Genomic DNA, 21,013 nt, shown 5'->3' with positions numbered 1-21,013 from the left:
AACGAGAACCATACTCTTTCTTGCCTTTCAGTGGGGGCTCGCGAAACTGCATTGGTAAGATGCTATCTTTTTTATAGTTAAACATTGCTATTGCTACATCAGATATAATATCGATATTTTTGAGGAAGATTGTTGGTAAAATTAAGTTCTAAGAGTTAACTTAAAAACATAATTATTTGGCATTTTATGCAATCAGGTTGACACTCACTATAAAATTCACTTAAAGCTAAAAATTATTCACTAAATTAGCGATATATGTAAAATTGGTTTTTTCACTCAGAAATTTGGCATTTTATGCAATCAGGTTGACACTATAAAATTCACTTAAAGCTAAAAATTATTCACTAAATTAGCGCTATATGTAAAATAGTTTTGTTTTTTCACTCAGAAATTTAAAAAAAGAGCATAATTATTTTGGTATTTAAAGCTAAACTTACATGACACTTACTTCAACATGATGAGAAATTCCTATGATGAACAAGTTCTTTCAAATGCATAAGATTATGTGCAACACTTTTTTTCTTTTATTTTTGCTTGTGTCTACTTTTTAGAACGGCATATTTCCAATGAAGTACAGTAATTCAAACGCTTTTGAGGGAATAAGCAGTCCAAAAACCCATTAACGCTAGCAACACACCCAACCCAAGGTTCAGAAATTATTGATGAAAGCTAAGACAGGATAAGGGGCACTGTAAAGAGTAAAAGAGGGAAGGTATAAAGAGGGAAGACGTACACTATATTATTCTTGGATTCACAATACAAAGCAATGATAGTGTGTCTATTAACTTAAGTGGGCAGAGCATTGCTGTTATTATTTTTTTCTTAGAGTTATTTTAAATTCAATTATTGAGGAATATTTTTTGTAAAAATGTACATTTAGTAGAAGTTCCAACTGTCAGAATTCTATTGTTCACAACAATTATGACATTTTTCATGAAGGCTGTTTCAATTTGCTGCTCTGATTTTCTTTTGCTCATTAAAAAAATTATATCTTTTTTTAAGATGACATCAAGCCGCTAGCATTATAAGTTGTACCGTTTTTACCCATCTCTTAAGTAGGTTTTATTTTTCAGGTCAACATTATACTAACATGTTGATGAAGGTCATGTTAGTTCATATTTTGAGGAGGTACAAAATATCTACTGTCAAAGACGTTCACAAGTTGAGGAGGAAAATGGTGATAACTCTGATCAGTGTGGAAGGATACCAAATAATGTTGGAAAACAGAGAGCACTAAGAATACATTTTAAATTGACTGTTGTACCTTGATGGAGTACTACTTTTCCATCTTAAAGTAAAACCATGTACATTGAGTTGTTATAAGCTTCATATTTATTTACGGGCTTACATTTTAGATTACATTTGTACCTCATAGAACTTTTACTCTTTCTTTTTCTTTACCCGATTAGCTAACTTTTTACTAGATCAATGTGCTTTCATTCAAATGTTATGTGTTTTTCATCCAAGTTTCAAGAACTTGGATTATTTTACATTTAGGCCAACCTTTATTGTTGTTCCCTGATTACTTATTGTTAGAAATATATTTGTGACACCAAAATGGGGGGGATGAGTCCAATACAAAAATGTGATGGTTAGTCTAATTCGCATATTTACTGTTAATAAAAAAACTACCATAATTATTTTACCATTGGCGGCTCCTATCTATATAAATAAAATTAGAGTTTTGTCTGTACATTGCTTAGAATAATGAACTTTTTGGTTATTTTTACATTTCATAGGTCAGAGAAACCGAATCAAACCTTATCTCAATTTCTGTCTGTCTGTCTGTCTGTCTGTCTGTCTGTCTATCTGTCATTCTCTTGGTAACGCTAAAATACGCACTTTATTACAACTACTCCTCAATAACTATAGCACTGTCCCGCCTGAAACTTATTTTCCAAATACTATACATATATGAGATGGTTTTAGACGTATTTCATCGAATATGAGACAGTTAGATATTTAACAGTAAACCCTTGAAAATCAAGTTTTTGTCGATTTTTGACGTGGAATTTCTGGAAGCCCATGTTAACCTTATGAGAAATGAAATTATTGAATCTTAACAGCTGTTTCAATTAAACAAGTTGGTTCTGTTCTGTGATGTTCAATAGCATTAAAGTTACAAGGATTACCAACAGGGTGCAGCACTAGCACTATTATTTCTTTTACATTTATGACAACAGCTAATTTGCAACCTGGAGGCGAGTGAGCGTAGCGAACGAGCTAACCTGAAGGCAAGTGAGCGTAGCGAACGAGCTAACCTGAAGGAAAGTGAGCGCAGCGAACGAGCTCCAACATACAGGTGAGTGAGCGTAGCGAACGAACTTCAACCAGGACGTGATTGAGCCATGCAAACGAGATCAGATAGTAAAAATAAAAGTAAGCCTACCGTTATAGGATCGACCGGCAGACACAGAGGTAATTTAACCTTTTATTGATTGTCATACCGATCCGGAACAACAAAAAACAACATAAAATGAAGCTATGTATAATAGTTTGGCCAGCATATCTTAAAATATGCAAACCAACTGCTGTTCGTTATATAAGAAGGTTTCAACTGAATATTATAAGATCCCCGTGCGTAGAACGGGTACACAGCTAGTATCTAATAAAAAGTCAATGATTTTTCTATTCTGATACATATGGAATGTATGGAAGAAAACTGGAATGCCAAATAAGTTTCAGATTTGAAATAAAAAACACTCAATAGTTTCCAAGTCTATACACATTGTGCAAATATACCATCATCCTCGTTTATAAACCTTTGCCGCAGGGCCGGATTTCCCAGTAGGCCCGGTAGGCCCGGGCCTATGGGCGCAAGGTCCCAGAGGGCGCACGGCCGAGAGTATTTTTTGTTTATACCTAGGCTATCTAAAAATAAAAAATAAATAGTCACAGTTGATAAAAAACTCCAAAGCATTGTGATTCTGAAGTTCATAAGAAGAAATAATTGTTAGGAAATCTAAACTATTTTTCAGAATTAGCCTACGCATCAATTTTGTTACAAAATTGGTAACGAACATTGGTTATACGGGAGTAGGCTGTAGGGATGACGTTGACGAGCACCCAAGGGGTACGCATCGTATTGCCACTGCACTGCCACTATGCTGGTTTGGGCTCGGCACTACTGATCAGAGTGATTAGGGGCGCATGCGTGCTAGACATTGACATTGTTACTACCCTCACCTCACAAAACAAAAGTTATTAACTAATCTTTTGATTAGTTTACAACAATCTGCAGAATCAAGTTGATAAGTTGTGTTGAATATTAAAACAACGATGAATTTACCTTTAAAATTAACCAAAACATATTAATCTCAGTTTGCATTAGATTTTAGAAAAATTCAATACCCTCCAAAGCACCAATAATGCTGTCATTTTCTCCTCAGACCTAAGATCGACGGTTGGCCGGAATATTTCTCTGTTTTGCTTTGGAAATATATAACCTAGATGCAGTACGACCATAGATAACTCAAGTCGACTTCTTATGACATTGTTAATAATTCAAAATTTTTTCATGTCTAGTTCATGTTGGTTACACTGGACGTTAGTTTTGACGTAATTTTGTTTCCATTATTTTAGGGTTAGTTCTATGATGTGTGTTTCAATTTCTTGTAATATAACCAGGAGACGACCTATCGTTGATGATTAGATCGTTTTATTTTTGATGAACTAGGTTTAAACATAGATCAAACATACTAGGTACTATTAAATAACAAGAATTGTTTTCAGCTAATCCAAAATGATAACAAATCTACTAAAGGAACATGTTTAATCTATGGTATCACGGACTGTATGGAGTTCATTTTTTTGCCTGGAATTGGAATCAATGGCCATGTTTTTTTTTTTTTTCAGGAATGCTCAGTGGGTTGAGTTGTTTTGTTTCAGTCCCACGGCCACAAACGTGAGCATTTATTAAAAGCATAAAATTGCTAAAAGTGTTTAAGATGGCATTTTGTTAAGGCTATAAACAAGTCAATTCTTAAAAAAAAGCTTGCAATGATTCCAACGAGGAGTGGTATTTAAGCAATTAACTTAGATCAATGGGCATGATATAGTTTTTAATAAAGGTTTGAAGGAAAGTAACTGTGACCAGACAAGGGGGCGGAAAATTATTTGGGCCTAGGGGCGCAAAAATGCTAAATCCGGCCATGCCTTTGCCTGTCCTCTGTAATAATATATGAAACAGTAAAACCTTGTAATCAGCCCTAAATTTATAATTAATGCGTGAGTTAGTAATAGTTTGAGGTCATGAGGAGAATTAATTGATCTTCCTCCTTCCTGTATAGGAGAGTGGCAATACCTTACCACTCTTTAGCAAGATTCTAAAGCTCATTCTTGAACCTCAAACTAGAGGTAAAAAGTAACTTATTTGCTTAACCTTGTTTTGTTTCTTTAAGCAACAGCTGGAGGTACACTGGTTCACACATTTCACTTTTGCATGTTCGAGAAATGTCTCCTACTATACTGTAAACAACAATGTACGAAACGAAACGTAATCAGAAAACAAAAAATTTTTGGGCATTGATCTATAATTGCTTACAAAGTTACGGTTTTAAAAAACCATTGTTTTGTAATAGATTTACCTTTGTTGTTGGTGCACTGTGGGTTAGAGGTTTATATAACTTAACTCTATTCATTTTAACACCATGTGTAGTATCAAAGATTACATATGCTACGCATTTGCTTACAATACGTAATCTTTGGTAGTATCTTCAGGGGTGATTTCATCTTCTTATCACTTACTATGTATACCGTCTATATTTTAAAAAATATATCCACCCATAGTCACTAATATCATGATTGGGTTGATCGGGAAAAGACAGAAACAGGGCGGGGTCACAGCGATAGGTCTTGTGGGTGGTTTGGACTTTCCTGGCATGTGGGTGCTTTGATTTCTAATAGTGTTGCTGGTTTCAAAGCAAATCTCTACAGAGGTCAAAGCACCAACCCGACCAAAAACCAGGAAACTCCAAAATCCCCAACGCAACCATCGAACTGCCCAAACGCCAACATCCCCAGTCCAAGAAATTAAATACCTCTTGCTGTGACTACGTGTGTGTCTGTGGTTGTCCGATCAACACGACACACGACAGCGATATTAGTGACCGAGTATGTGTAAATATGATCATTAAACATGTATACATAATACCTATACATCTCCCTCATCTAGTGATGGGGCATTCGAATACAGAGTCGAATACTTATTCGAATACAACCAAGGTACCTATTCAAAGATTCGAATACTTCTGGCTGTATTCGAATACTGACATTCGGCCTGGTTCAATAATACTTTGAAGCCAAACCAATCTAGTTTGAATAGCCAGAATGAATGAATTCGAATTCGGCCGATATGTGTTCCGAGTTCGAGTACACTGAATACTAGTGTTATGAATACCTTTGCTTAATATTCACTTCACAACAACAACTTACAAGTTTACTTATTTGGAATGGAATCTTCACTGTACCCGACTCAGGAGGGATCAATAACTAATTAATTGTCTTATTAAAATGTTAAATTTGGACACTACCAGTATTTATGAATTATTATATAAAATAATTCAATGAAGTAATGAATCGCACTGTTTTGAAATTGAAATTCACTTCTCACAAAATCTATAATGACTACTTTTGTCTAGTTATTTCACAATATTAAATGATTCATTACCTCATTGAATGAGAGTGAACAATAATATATTTAATTTGGGTTTTAGTTTGCTTGAAAATATAACCTATTTATGTTAGAGGAGAACTGAACTACATTTATTTTCATTTAAATGCATTTATACATGAATGGCAATACTTGATTTACAAAAGTAGACTTGGAAAAATTGAAATTGCCATATTGTTACACCATTGCCATAAAAGTATTTGAATACCGGTATATATTCGAATAATGGCGGATCCAAGATGGCGGCTGAAAAAATACATCCCTCATAACCAAGTGAAAATAGGTCAACAAAATGTTGGTGTCCACTTATCTTTATCTAGCACTATTTTGAGATTATGGCATTAGTTTGTAAATACACAATGTTTATAATGGGCTAAAAATAAAGTTATAAAAAGTTCACATAACTTTAGAATGGATTAATATTTTTAAAAACGGATTGCAGCATCGTATTCAGCTTAAAAATCTAGTTTGAAACGGTGGGTCACAACCCTACCTTTACATTTGAAAAAATAGCTTTGTATCCAATATGGCGGATCCAAGATGGCGGCCAAAAATTTAAACCCAGTCAAAATGAAGTACTTACTACTCTACAATGATCTGGCGTGGTCCGGAGTTGATATCTTAAGAAATGTAGAAAAAAGTAGGGGGGGAACTCATTTAAAACTCACAACTGTATAAAGGATACGAGGTGTTAGCCCGTCCTACGTACGGGAATTCAGTAGTCAGTTAAAACCGTGTACAATTCAGATCAGCTAGTTTACACATATAAAGACAAAGTTTCTTGCAGTTTTAATGTGAAATATCATCTTGTAAAAAAATTTGGTGTGACCAAATATGTTTTTATTCCATCATAGGCCTATACGATATGCATTTTAAATCCGATAATTTTACAATAAAACATTAATTCTGCAATTTTTACGATGTGAAAAGCGTTGAAGTGAGATTTGCAGCTGATTCGCACAGACGCACGCTGATTATAAGTTGCCTACAGTAGAGAGAGTAATAGCATTCGTAGGACGGGGGTCTGACTTAGGGGAGGTACGAATGAGGCATTTAGTTCAAAATTCCTCCGTGAACAGCGCTGTAGTAGAGAGCACTTTGGCAATGAAGGTTTACTAATCGCAAAAATAGTTCTGTTCATAAAATAAAATTATAAATGTCTCAAATTCAATTTTATTATTTTTTAATTATAAAATTAAACTATCATAACCTAACCGAACTAACCAAACTTGCTGATAAAGAAATAATATAACAAAAGTTTGGTAATCGGAAAAATAATTAATAATTTATTAAATAAAACTAGAATTTGCTCAATTAAAATTTTATAATGACTTAATAATAAAATTAAACTGTAATAACCGAACCAAACCAACCAAACTTGCTGATAATAAAAAAATCTTGGACAAAAAGTTAATGCTACCAGCAGGATCCGAACCCGGGACCTACAGTATATCAGCCCGGCACGCTAACCATTAGACCACCGATGCCGATGGCTACCGACAGTTTTGTTACGGTAATGGCGTTCCCTCAGCTAATAAGAAGCCCACAGCTGTCATCGTAGTCTCTTCTATACCTCCCCTGAGTAAATACCCGTAGGACGGGACCTAACACCTCGTTCTATTTAAAATGCGAACCAAATATATAATTGACATTGAATATGCTGGCTCCGCTCAATATTGCAAGCAGACAACTGCATTGTACACCTAGTAATATTGGTTACTACTTGTGCAAACTTCAAATTAATGACAGTAGTGAAGCCATAAGAATATAAATATCCTCCCAATATATATTATCGCAATGTGTTATTAATCTATGGATGAAGTGCCGATCTAGCACTAAGGGGTGTTGTGTTGGTATTATTTTGTAAAAAAAAATCAGAGCAAGCAAAGCAGACTGCGCCATCAGCTGATACTCGTGTCTGGAGTTTGGAAGAAAGAAACAAAAAGTAAAGTAAACGTGTTGTGTGTGAATTTGATGAAGAAATACTAAAATTTACAGTTGATATTTTATCTATTGTTGTTAAAACTAGTAAAAAAATTTAAGTTGTTGCAATAAAATAAAGTACAATCAGGTTGAGCTGTATTAACTTATTCTTAAAAATATAATTTGTGAAAGTTACACCATTCCCAAAACGAAATGTCAGACTGGGAGACGGTAACCATTTTGCGCAAGAAAGCTCCTAAGGCTTCTCACCTTAAAAGTGAACAGGTTAGTATTACGTGGTTTAAGTATTTTGAGTTAAACAATCGCCTATAGACCTGGGTTTATGCTGAGCTTGGGTTATAAAACGTAACTTAAACTTAGCCTAGGTCCTCTATAGAAAAAAAGTAATCTAGGCTAGGCTGATATATTTTTTGCCAAAAAAGGGAACTCAGGTTAGATTTTGCTTTCAAGTCACAGCAGCTAGGGTTTAACCCTCAAACCGGCAGTGTGACTACAATAGGCATTGGCCTAGTCGCAGTAGGAGTAGGATAGGACTGTAGTGACAGAGACTACCCTAGCCTATCATAGGCCTATTCTTATCTTGTAGGCCTACAGGTCTTTAAACTTAAGAATAACACAGATGATTCACGTCCGGGGACGTGGATTAGGCGTCCCGCAGTTACTGTCATAACCTAACCTAACCAACCAAACTTGCTGATAATGAAAAAATCGAATGAAGGATTCCGTTCATGAAATAAAATTATAAATGCAAAAAATTCTAGCAAAAGATGTACCAGACTACCAGTACAGTTAAGAAGAAATTACATTCAAAGCTAGAACCAGGGACCTCTTGCATATCAGCCGAGCACTCTATCCACTACACCACGAACACGGTCATATTGGCTGTACATCGTATCGTTGTGGTTGGTGTTCCGGGCTCCCACAACCCGGTGACGTCACTGCCGGACACCTAATCCACGGCCGGTAACCGGACGAGTATCCTCTGCGTAAAAATGAATGGTTAAAAACTATTGTAGAATTTTAAATGCTTGCACCAATTGAAAGATAAGACTCTTAATTTTATTTCATAACTTAAGTTACTGTACATGAACTTGTTAACTTACAGTACAAATTGACGTAACTTAGGCCTAAGACTTCTCGAGGTATAAGTTAGTTTAGCACAAAAGTAAAAAAACATTTTGAGCAGTCAGTTGTGCAATGTGTAACTTATGCATCAAAGTTTCAAGAAATCAAAGGCCTAACAAGGCATTTTCTTTCTACAAAGAAACAGTGCTAAAGTAGCCTACCACTGTAACGGGAAATAAATTTTTTATACAGTGTAACTTGAACATTAAAGTATTTTGATATTTTGATCCTTACATTTCATGCTGTCAAAACAATGACAATTTAAGTTAGTCACATTTTACGTTTTTGTGAAAGTGGCAGAGTTAAGCTACTAAGTTAGCCTAACTTATATTAGATAGGTACGTAACTTAGTTGCAGTCGTAAAACATAGCCTTAGCGTAAACTTATAATTAAATGTTCTCATAATTATTTCCCAACAAATTTCTCTTTAGTTGGTTACAATTTATTTGGTTTCAAATGGCAGGCCTAACCTCCAATAAAATACATATGGTAGGTAGTTTATGTAGCCAAGATTTTTTATAAACCTAAGATTAGGCCTAGTAACTTAAAATTTGTTTCTTCGTAAAATCCATTCCTGTTAAATCAGATTATAACTTATTGTGGTTACACTGTTTTTCTTTTCCATTTAGGGAATTTCTCTTTAGGGAAGTACCTAGGTAAATCCGTACTTGACATGGTAAGACCTAGGCCAGGACCCAATTTAGGCCCTACTTTTTCACCTCAGAAGCCAAAAATACTATCCGTTAAAATTTTATATATTTATACAAACAAATATAACTTTAACTGAGGCCTACTATAGATTTATATATAAGCTACGGTATGATGTGTGTCCGTAAACGCAATAACTTAAGTAATTTTTGTCAGATTTTTACAAAATTTGGTTTAAAGGTGTAATGCGGTCAAACTTGAATGAGTTCGCAAACCAGCATGGTCGGACCATAGGAACTATAACTTGTATAGGTACCTCAGCTGCCTAAGTTAACTTAACTTAAGTTTACGTTGGCGTGAGTTAACGTAGGCAGCAGAGGTATTTTCAAAATAAGAAAACGGCTTGAATTGTGTAGGCCTATGTTTTAAGCTTTACAAAACTCGGTAGTCTATAGGTCTTTAATAAGCCCTTCCAAACGGAGATACTGTACGTTGTACTTTAATAGCCTTTAGGCTAGGTACCCCTTTCAATTGAAATGGCGACCATAAGAAAGTAGGCTAGAAATGGTAAGCCAAGTATGAATGGAGTTAAGTAAAGGAAGAGTGGCACGATCTTTGTAGTATATATGTAGTCTCTTCACATGGTCTTGTAGTCTTCTTACTGAATAAGGCCGACATGTTCCATGGATAGGAGTGTTAATTAATAGCCCATACAGCCAATGGCAACTTCCAATGACTTGTGTATTATAAGCTCTAAAGGAAATAAATTGATCTTATGTCTTATGTCAACTAAGAGACCTACAGTTTATACTGGAATCCGAACCACATTTTTGCCTTGTAATCTACAAATTAGTGTAATTATAGGGATATTCTGCTGATAGTCGTAAAACTCACTAGTACCGACGTTAATCCAGACCAGGGAATATCGCATCCACAAATCGTGCTTATAAATATTCAAAATTTGTTACTTTCAAATTAGTTCAGGATTACGGGTGTCATGAAATGACACTAGATTAGGCTTGTGTATTTTAAGGGGACCTAAGTTGTGAAGAAAGTAAAATGGCTAAGTTAGCATATTGTATCTAAGAATCTGATATTTGAGGTGACCAACTTTTATGTGCTGTGGCACTTGGTTATGGCACTTTGGTTTTTATTACCCTTTACCTCTGAATATTTCATTCTGCTACAGTCAGGTCAGGAACATCTACCAATCTAAACTTATTTAAACTTACTAAACTTAACTTTCAAAACAGTCCCGAGCTAGAGCCCATTGTTCTAGGATGTGAAGGTAGGATGTGAATAAACAATTAATGGCCCCGTGCCAAAGTGTGGGTCACTTCCATTGAAAGTTTGCTAAAAATGAGAACTTAAAATGTCTATATTTACCTTTAAGATTCTAAAACATGGTTTCAATAACTTATAATACATAAACACTATTTGTCCTTAATGAGTGGTTACATATTCTCCTCTCTGTGTAATAATAGAGAAGGTAAGTTCCAAATTATTAAATTTCGCTTGGCTTCAACATGAACTTATGATCGATATCCTTTGCCAAACGATAATATAATATAAACATTTACCTATCAAGACACTTGAAGAAGTCTTTCACTCATTCAAGTGTATGATTTTTCGTTAACACTATTTCACTCAACTTTTCCCACATATTTTCAGCAAAAGTCTGCAGATCATGAAACCTGTCCAGCTGATCCTTTTGTAGCTTTATCATATCAGAATACATCGTAGGATCCAGATCCTGGGTGATAAACCGAGGCATCGACTTGTTCCACAACCTTTCTGCTTCGTCCAAAGTGGTCGTCCCTTGGTGTACTTCCAGTATAAAATTTTCAAAACTCTTAATGTAAAAATTGATTTTTTCTAACACTTTTTCCCAGCCATAAAGAGTCGCTGGATCATATATGTTCCGGAATATTTCATCATCAAACTTTTTAAACTCGTCAGCATTTTTCAAGAAGTTATCGGCAAGGCATACTGCGAGTAGAGCTGCAAGAATACCACGTAAAAACATGATTTGTTTGAAAGGCCATACAGACTGTATCGTTATAAGACGGTTCACAAGTCAGTGTCTCTCAATACAATATGTAATCTGTAGTGATTATCAGATTCACTGCCAATTATGTAACTTTTGAATGTGTAAAAATATCTAAATTAGCCTTTGTTTCTCAGGTGTTTACAAGCAGGTATGGTTGGTACGATATGATTGAATGTAACCTACTACAACATGGGTAGGCCTACTACTAATTTAGGGTTTTACCAAAATTATCAAATGATGAGATTTTCTTAAAAGCATTGATGATCAAAACAACCGGCAATTTAAAACTATGTCATCATTATTTTAGAACAAACTAGTAAGCCTTTTTCCAAACACACTGCCTACCCTTGATCCATATATTATTTATTTGTCTAAAATAGTTACTTCCTAATCTTGTTTAGCTTTGAATTATGTATGAGTTTACCAATAAAACAGGAATGATTGGGTATTTAACATGACCTTAATTTTAATCTCTAACTAAAGCGGTATAAATACAACCGCAGTGATACAATAGATGTTATTGGTCAATCAATATATTTAGCACTTGAATGTCACAGCTATCTCCTGAAGATAGTGGAGTTGTTGACTATACCTATTGCTATTTTTTATTTAATAGAATAACAACCAATTTAAACAGTAAGTCTAAATATTATTTTTTAAGTATAAGTCAGGTTATTGGAGCACAAAAGTTAAAGTTGTTGCTTACTACACTCAGTGCAGCACCTGTACAGTTGGTACGCCACTATTAGGTCTAATAAGTATTTAAACAGTGTGTTGCTTGTGCATGTGTTTCAAACGTCAGAAGCTGATCAATACAAGCTTTAAACGTATTCAGGATAGATAAATTATTGAAATTAATTATAAATTATCTGAGGACTGATAATCTGCAGGCAGATATATCTGCCGCTTGTTACAACAATTAATACTGTAGTCGTTTGTCTATAATAACTTAGTAAAATCGTCCTTTTATTCAATTATATCCTCAAATGATGTACTAGGAATGTTTTTCATGAAGAAAAAGACATTTTCCCCCTTGCTGCCTGTGTTTATGGCATTTACGCCCCAAGTTAACCTTTCGCGGCAAAAGTTAGTCTTTACAGTTTTTCTCTTTTTCTCTCTGTGATAAGTGAAAATGAAAATGTATAAATTGAAATCAAAAAGAAATATTTTTTTGATGGTAATAAATTTGATCTTTTAAACCTATTTACTCAGTTTACAGTGTGCTCTGCACAATTGGCGGATATATCCGCAAAACATCTTTTTCATAAATTAACCCGAATTAAGTACTAAACATTATTTTGGACGTGCTGCATAGGTCAACTATTTATATAATTCTAAAACTTATGATATAAAAATATATTTTTTAGTTTCTGTCCAAATAAAATAATTTTGTTGGCCACCTAGGAAGAGTTTTAAGTTTTCCAACTGTGTAAGAACAGGTCTTAAACAAAAAGAAAACTTTGATTTAGGATGTTATATTTTATTATGTTTTCTAAATATAAGCCAACTCCTATCAACCAAATGTTTGTTATAAAGTATATATTTTATCGTTCTTGTCTCTTGTTCCAGGCTGTGAACAGAGCCAGAAGGGAAGGCGCCCCTGTGGATACCCAGCAGAAATGTAAGTGCTAAAAAAGTTTTTAAAAATATTAAAAGACAGACAAAAAAATACAATTCAACAAGAGACCTTAATTTCATTACGACAACGAAGAATAATTTTTAGTTATTACTGCAGCAAAAACAGATGGGTTTAATACATGAGTTGTGTGTCTGAATTAGCTATTTTACTCCCCAAAGAGTAAAAGTCAGCTGTCGTAAACTCAGTTACAAACTTCACTTTGTAAAGATTGATTTAATCGGTTGTAGCTTATTGTTGCATTCTTGATAGTTGACTTATTGATTGTAGAAGTAGTAATAGTAGTTTGTGTACACTAACACAATTGTAATAGACAAAATTATTAATCACTTACAAAACAGCTGCTTGTTTGCTAAGCGAAATTGAAAACATGTTGAAAATCGTTTGAGAGGTTATCTTTACATGAAAATCTTTTGTTTTTTAACTTACTTTGTTGAATAATATTGCAATATGTCAAAAAATATAGTTTATCACACGGAAAAAAAGTGTCTTTCCAACTCTTGCTCATTTTCCGAAACTTGTTGAATTTGGTGAAACTTGGGTCGAAAGAGTCATTTTACGTCCGAGTGTAGAACACTATAAGTTATTAGGCCTAATTATACATGGGTTTACCAAAAGAACATTAATAAATAAAACACAACATATGGCAGTTAATTAATATTAACCTTTGGTGGCATTTTATACACAGTAGGCCTATCACAAACGCTTTTGAAGGAAAGTGATCAAAAACTCCTAACTGTTTTTGTGCTATTGAAATAGTGGTGGTGAACACAACAAAACAAACATTTCAAAAAATGCAATAGCCAATGGCTATATCTCCAACAGCATTTTGAAAAGTATTTGTAAAATCCTCTTATAACATTGTATAATAGAATACAATATTTTCAATAGTATTAACTTAAAATATTGGTTCAAACCCTGTCAGTTAAACACATTTTTTTACAGGGGGAGGAGGACAAAATAAGCAGCATGTCATAACGAAGAACACTGCAAAGCTAGACAGGGAGACGGAAGAACTAAAACATGATAAGATTCCCTTGGATCTCGGAAAGACTATACAACTGGGTCGTCAGGCCAAGGGGTGGAGTCAGAAAGATCTGGCCACTGTAAGTCCATGTTTTTGAAATAATTAGTATGACATATTATTAATAAACCCTAGTTTCGGACAGTCTATGCTGAACCAAAGGGTTGGGTTCATGTTCTAATACGGGTGTCGTTCACCGGTGTGAAAGCTGGTGCTTTATTCTACCGCTTAACTTGAGTTCACACAAAGGGAACCAGGTAGCCCAATGTAGTTTTCTTCAATCCTATACTCTAATACGAGCAAAGTTTGCTTGTATGTATGTATGTATGTATGTATGTATGTATGCTTGCACCAAGATCTCGAAAACGGCTCCGACGATTTTCTTCAAATGTTGTATATAGTTTATTTCTGGCCTAAAAACGAGTTTACTGCAATTAGAACTGCCATCAAAAATCTAATTACGTAGAAAAATGGAATTGAAAATCACATTTTTTTAACTTTAGTCTTATGGGTTGCTAGGTAACCATGTTGGCTGAATTAAATAACAAGGAAAAAGTAAACAAAAGACTTGTAGCTTGTAATTTGTCTATCCACAGTATACTAGCAAAACAAAATACAGTACAAAAGGAAAAACATCAGTTGTTACTATTGAGCAAAGATTATACTGAAGATTACTAGATTCTATAGTCAAGGGTAGCAGTGTGGAGTGTGGGATCTGTTTATGACGATTAGATTACGGTATCTGCAATCCTTAAATGCTATGGAAAGGGAGGAAAACAGGTCCACGACATAGGAAGTGGTGAAGGAAGTAGTAAAGGCGAGCAGTCTGGAGTGTGGGAACTGTTTATGACGATTAAATTAAGGTATCTGCAATCCTAAAACGTGATGGGAGGGAGGAAAACAGGTCCATGACGTAGGAAATGGGGAAGGAAGTTGTAAGGCTAGCAGTGCAGAGTGTGGAAACCGTCTGTGGCATTTATGTATCTGCAATTTTAAAATAGTATAAAGAAGGAGGGCAAACAGGTCTACGACATAGGGAGTGGTGAAGGAAGTAGCAAGGGTGAGCAGTCCGGAGTGTGGGAATTGTTAATAACGATTGAAACAAGTTATCTACAATCCTAAAATGCTATGGGAAGGGAGGGAATCAGGTCCGCGACGTAGGAAGTGGTGAAGGAAGTAGTAAAGGCAAGCAGTCTGGAGTGTGGAAACTGTTTAAGACGATTAGATTAAGGAATCTGCAATCCTAAAATCCTATGGGAAGGGATGGAAAGAGGTCCGCGATGTAGGAAGTGGTGAAGGAAGTAGTAAAGGCGAGCAGTCTGGAGTGTGAAAACTGTTTATGACGATTAGATTAAGGAATCTACAATCCTAAAATGCAATGGGAATGGAGGGAAACAGGTCCGCGACGTAGGAAGTGGTGAAGGAAGTAGTAAAGGCGAGCAGTCTGGAGTCTGGGAACTGTTTATGGGAATTACATTAAGGTATCTACAATCCTAAAATGCTACGAGAAGGGAGGAAAACAGGTCCATGACGTAGGAAATGGTGTAGGAAGTAGTAATGCTAGCAGTGCAGAGTGTGGGAACCGTCTGTGGCATTTATGTATCTGCAATTCTGAAATAGTATAAAGAAGGAGGGCAAACAGGTCTACGACATAGGGAGTGGTGAAGGAAGTAGCAAGGCTGAGCAGTCCGGAGTGTGGGAATTGTTAATAACGATTAAAACAAGTTATCCACTATCCTAAAATGCTATGGGAAGGGAGGGAATCAGGTCCGCGACGTAGGAAGTGGTGAAGGAAGTAGTAAAGGCGAGCAGTCTGGAGTGTGGAAACTGTTTAAGACGATTAGATTAAGGAATCTGCAATCCTAAAATCCTATGGGAAGGGATGGAAAGAGGTCCGCGACGTAGGAAGTGGTGAAGGAAGTAGTAAAGGCGAGCAGCCTGGAGTGTGGAAACTGTTTAAGACGATTAGAATAAGGAATCTGCAATCCTAAAATCTAATGGGAAGGGATGGAAAGAGGTCCGCGACGTAGGAAGTGGTGAAGGAAGTAGTAAAGGCGAGCAGTCTGGAGTGTGAAAACTGTTTATGACGATTAGATTAAGGAATCTGCAATCCTAAAATGCTATGGGAAGGGAGGGAAACAGGTTCACGACGTAGGAAGTGGTGAAGGAAGTAGTAAATGTGAGCAGTCCGGAGGGTGGGAACTGTTAATAACGATTAGATCAAGTTATCTACAATCCTAAAATGCTATGGGACGGGAGGGAATCATGTCCGCGACGTAGGAAGTGGTGAAGGAAGTAGTAAAGGCGAGCAGTCTGGAGTGTGGAAACTGTTTATGACGATTAGATATAAGAATCAACAATCCTAAAATCCTATAGGAAGGGATGGAAAGAGGTCTGCGACATATGAAGTGGTGAAGGAAGTAGTAAAGGTGAGCATTCAGGAGTGTGGGAAATGTTTATGACGATTAGATTAAGGTATCTACAATCCTAAAATGCTATGGGAATGGAGGGAAACAGGTCTGCGACGTAGGAAGAGGTGAAGGAAGTAGTAAAGGCAAGCAGCCCGGAGTGTTGGAACTGTTAATGACGATTAGATTAGGGTATCTGCAATCCTAAAATGCCATTGGAAGGGGGAGAAACAGGTCCGCGACGTAGGAAGTGGTGAAGGAAGTAGTAAAGGCGAGCAGTCTGGAGCCTGGGAACTGTTTATGGGAACTACATTAAGGTATCTACAATCCTAAAATGCTACGAGAAAGGAGGAGAGGAAAACAGGTCCATGACGTAGGAAATGGTGTAGGAAGTAGTAATGCTAGCAGTGCAGAGTGTGGGAACTGTCTGTGGCATTTATGTATCTGCAATTCTAAAATGGTTTAGGGAAGGAGGGCAAACAGGTCCACGACGTAGGGAGTGGTGATGTAAGTAGTGAAGGTTAGCAGTGTGGAGATTTGGAGTGGATTAATGTATTTGCAATACTTTTCAGAGTAAAGTAATAATTTTCCCCGAGCAAAGCTCGGTCCCCAGGTACTATTATTAATGCCACAAAAACAAGGCAAAATTGTGGTTTGTCTTAAAATTTCTGTTTGGTAGCCTATGTACGAAATTTAATGCTAATCGGTCAACATTTACACATTTTATGAACGGTGATTTTTTTAATGGTGGATTAAGTGTGGATTTATTAGTTGCTTACTGTTTTCACAATCCAGATTTAGCCTATTATTGCTCTACGGCTGTTTTGGAGGTTACTCCATCGTCGAATACATAGTGGGACACTAAACTAAATGATTGTATTTACAACTAACAAGAAATGTTTCAATTTTCATTGCGTCAACAGTTAAATAAATATTACACAGATAGAACATACGACTCTAACCGGGCTGTATTTACCATTTGGGCGCACATAGGCCCAATAATTTTTCTGTCCCCTAGTCTGGTTAAAAGTTACTTTAGTGATAGGCGTACTGTAAGCTGATCACAATATTGGGTTTTGGTTTATAACTGGTTCTATTCAATTTAGGCATTTGCAAAAATAAATATTTAAAAAAATATGACAAGACGCCAGCTAATTTATTGTGAGGCGAGGGTGGTAACATTAACACGCGCATGTACCCCTATTCACTCCAAGCAGCAGCGCCGAGCCAGCATGGTGCCAGTGGCAATACAATGTGTACCGCTCGAAGACGTCCCAGAGCCAATTCTGTGTTTGAGATCAATGTTGAAGTTGTTGTGCAATGTTGAAAATTAGTTAATTTTACCAACAATTATTTGTTCCTATGAACTTCAAAATCAAAATACTTTTTTGGCCTGATTTTAAAAATCAATTTAAAAAAGATGTTAAGTTATACATTTTTATTTTTATTCCTAGACATTTTTTTACTTTTTTTCTCTTGGGAGCTTGCACACACAGGCCCAGGCCTATTAGGACATTAAATGTGTAATCTAAATATAACAGTTACATGTTTTTCAATTTCAGAAATGTAATGAAAAACCCCAAGTGATAAACGATTATGAGGCTGGACGAGGGATCCCCAACCAGGCTGTCATTGGCAAGATAGAACGGGTCCTCGGTAAGTTAGGGTTTAGAATAATTTATAGCTCTCTATATTACACATACAGGGTGGTAATAAAGTCCGAAGACAGTTAAATATTTAAAAAAATTATGTAGATAGAGCTACAATACTTGGTACAAAGTTACAGAGCATAAAACTTGATCTTAACACATATTCAGTGATTGAATAACTCTTCAGGTCGACCTCCATCAGGTGGAATGCTTGTGACTCCTTGTGGGCCACAAGGAGTCGGAAGAAAATCTTAAATGGAAGCATAGGTCAATATGCACATCAAATGAAAGGTCTTTTTTAGTAGAATACAATGCCGCAAATCGCACCTCAAAACGTTGATACTGCGCAAAATGGCAGCCGTTCAAAGATTTCTTGAATCTGCCATTTTGAATCTTTGAACGACTGCCATTTTTTACTCTGGCGTTCTTTTGAGCTTGAATTTACGGCATTGTAATCTACTAGTGAAGACCTTTAATTTGATGTGCACATCGACCTATGCTTACGTTAACAATTTTCTTCCGATTCCTAGGGCTGTGCCCCCTGAGGAGTAAGCGTATAATAGCAATGCAAATTAAATGAATCTTTGAACAACTGTCATTCTTGGCTCGGTTGTCCGTTTGAGTTCAAATTTGCGGCATTATATTCTGCTAGTAAAGACCTTTAATTTGATGTACATGTCAACCTATGCTTCTATTTAAGATTTCCTTCTGACTCCTTGCAATAACCTTGAAATAACCTATCATGTCCCCATGATATGACAGAAAATTGATATTTCCTAAAAAAAGTAGATTTTTAAGTGTGGTGTTGATGTATCAAATCTTATTGATTTATCTGTTGTCGTTTAGAAAATATTTAACTGTCATCGGACTTTATTACCAACCTCTATACTATTCATGCATTCTACCTTTTACCTCTAAAAAAGCCCCTGAAAGGGGCGAAATGTCAGTTTAATGTGTACTTTCTATGTGTTCTATTGACCTCCTGAGACTTCTTTATTCAGGTGAGTTAGTTGTTTATCCTTCCTTTCTCCTCAATAATTATTACAACGCCAAGATGCTTTTTTCCCTTAAAAAACTAACCTTTTGTTTTAAAATGTATTTTTGGCTCAGTTTTGTAAGGTTTAATCAATATTAGCCTAATTGTAATGTTCTTAAAACATGTACTAGTTTCTTTTAATTTAAAACTTAGTTATTTGACAATTTAAAACGTAGTTATTTGAAATAATTGTCTGGGGAAATAGAAAATGTAGTAATAAGATAATATACAATCTTGATTCTGTGATGCTCTCAAGTGGTCTCAGTGCTCGATTTGTAAAAAATAAGATGCCAGAATTAATTGTAACCTACCAAGAGTTATGACCCCCACCCCTATCCACCCTCAAAAAATTGTTGAGAGGTACCAGAACGCCGTTTGGCGTAGTCTTACCAAGTAGTGTTTCTTGTTAAGTATAAACTAATTTTTTAATGGTCCTATTCTTAAATTTATTACTGGAATTGTTAATAACTGTCACATAATATGTTTCAGAAATAAAACTTCGGGGGAAGGATATGGGGAAACCCCTAGTTCCCAAAGAAAAGAAGTGAATTCCTTAGGACCTAACCTGATCTCAACCACCGTTCATTAACCTCTTGTTAGTTCTACTGGAAGAAACGTATAGACAGAAGACCATCCTCACATTAGACGAACATATTCCTTCAAGTTGATATACTTCTAATAACTGTTGTTTTGTTATTTTTTTACTTCCAATATTTGATAAATAAAATTGATCTAACAACGGTAGAAATGTGAATAAATTCTTAACTTGCTCCGTTTGTAGAAAGTAGTTATTATCTAACATCCTTGACTTTGTCTGAAGTAGACAAAGTTTCTTCATGGGTTTTTTTTTTACCAAAGAAGAAAGGTGGAGGAATATGCTAATTGGACAACTGTGCGCTTTCAGCTCTGGTATGTTGGAGCGGAAATATACTTGTGACGAGTAAGGAAGAGCCCGAACAGCGAGCACTGTAAGAAAATTCCTATCAGACAGGGCACAGGGTCTTCCTCCACCAAGAGCGTTGTAGTACATGAGGATGGGGAGGTCCGGGACTTTGCTCTAGACAGCACAAGTGCTAGACACCACTTAAGTGTTCTAGACACCAGCACAAGTGCTAGACACCACTTAAGTGTACCTTGTAGTGTATCCTCTGTTCCTTACTTCTCTTTAATATTACTCCAAGAGAAAAAAGCTTATGAAATGTTGTGGGATGCTACGTTGATTGTAATCTTGAATTTTCCTTTTTTAAAGACTGGGCTACGATCAATAATGGATAACAGTTTTTACAATTTATTGAAAGAACTGCCTTATTACCTTCTGCACCCTTTCCCTGTTGACAAACCCCAATGAAGTAATTTTAAAATCAATTTATATTGTTTGTCTTGATTTAGTTGATGGGAAATAACAGTAGTAAAATGTCAACTAAGTTAGTAGAAGATTGGGATTGATCAGACAAAATCAAATCAAAAATCAAAATATAATTTATTTCCAAAAATATTCAACAGAAAAAAAAATAAACATAAACTTCCAGTGAAACAGACACCTTACTTGCAATTGCATGGATAAAATAAATAATTATAAAAATAGATGTAAACTTAATAATAATAATAACAAAGGATGGAAGGTTTCAGAGAAAGCTATGTTAAATGTAGTCATTTAGGAAATAAGCCTACATGGGCGGGAAGCCTGTGCGTAGGCTCAGTCGCTATATCAGTGACTTATGTATTTGTTGGAAAACAATAATATTCATAAATATTTAGAAAATCTTGAAAAAACAAGTAATTTAATACTTATATAATTGTACCGTCAACTATTCTGAGGCTA

General features: G+C 35.5%; 1 protein-coding gene across 1 annotated transcript; it reads left to right on the top strand.

Moving 5' to 3' along the window:
* Window positions 1–7,605: 7,605 nt before the first annotated feature.
* LOC128994500 (endothelial differentiation-related factor 1 homolog) lies at window positions 7,606–19,975 on the top strand. The gene is made up of 5 exons (XM_054419094.1): window positions 7,606–7,879; window positions 13,008–13,059; window positions 14,020–14,180; window positions 18,069–18,162; window positions 19,681–19,975. Exons 1-5 carry the CDS (start codon window positions 7,808–7,810, stop codon window positions 19,737–19,739), a joined length of 438 nt encoding a protein of 145 aa, XP_054275069.1. The 5' UTR covers window positions 7,606–7,807; the 3' UTR covers window positions 19,740–19,975.
* The last annotated feature ends 1,038 nt before the right edge of the window (window positions 19,976–21,013 follow it).

This window comes from Macrosteles quadrilineatus, unplaced genomic scaffold, assembly GCF_028750875.1.
Source record: "Macrosteles quadrilineatus isolate MER2022 unplaced genomic scaffold, UCM_ALF_1.0 Scaffold_5__1_contigs__length_97177068, whole genome shotgun sequence".
NCBI lineage: Eukaryota > Metazoa > Arthropoda > Insecta > Hemiptera > Cicadellidae > Macrosteles > Macrosteles quadrilineatus.
This window is presented reverse-complemented; position numbering and strand designations above follow the sequence as displayed.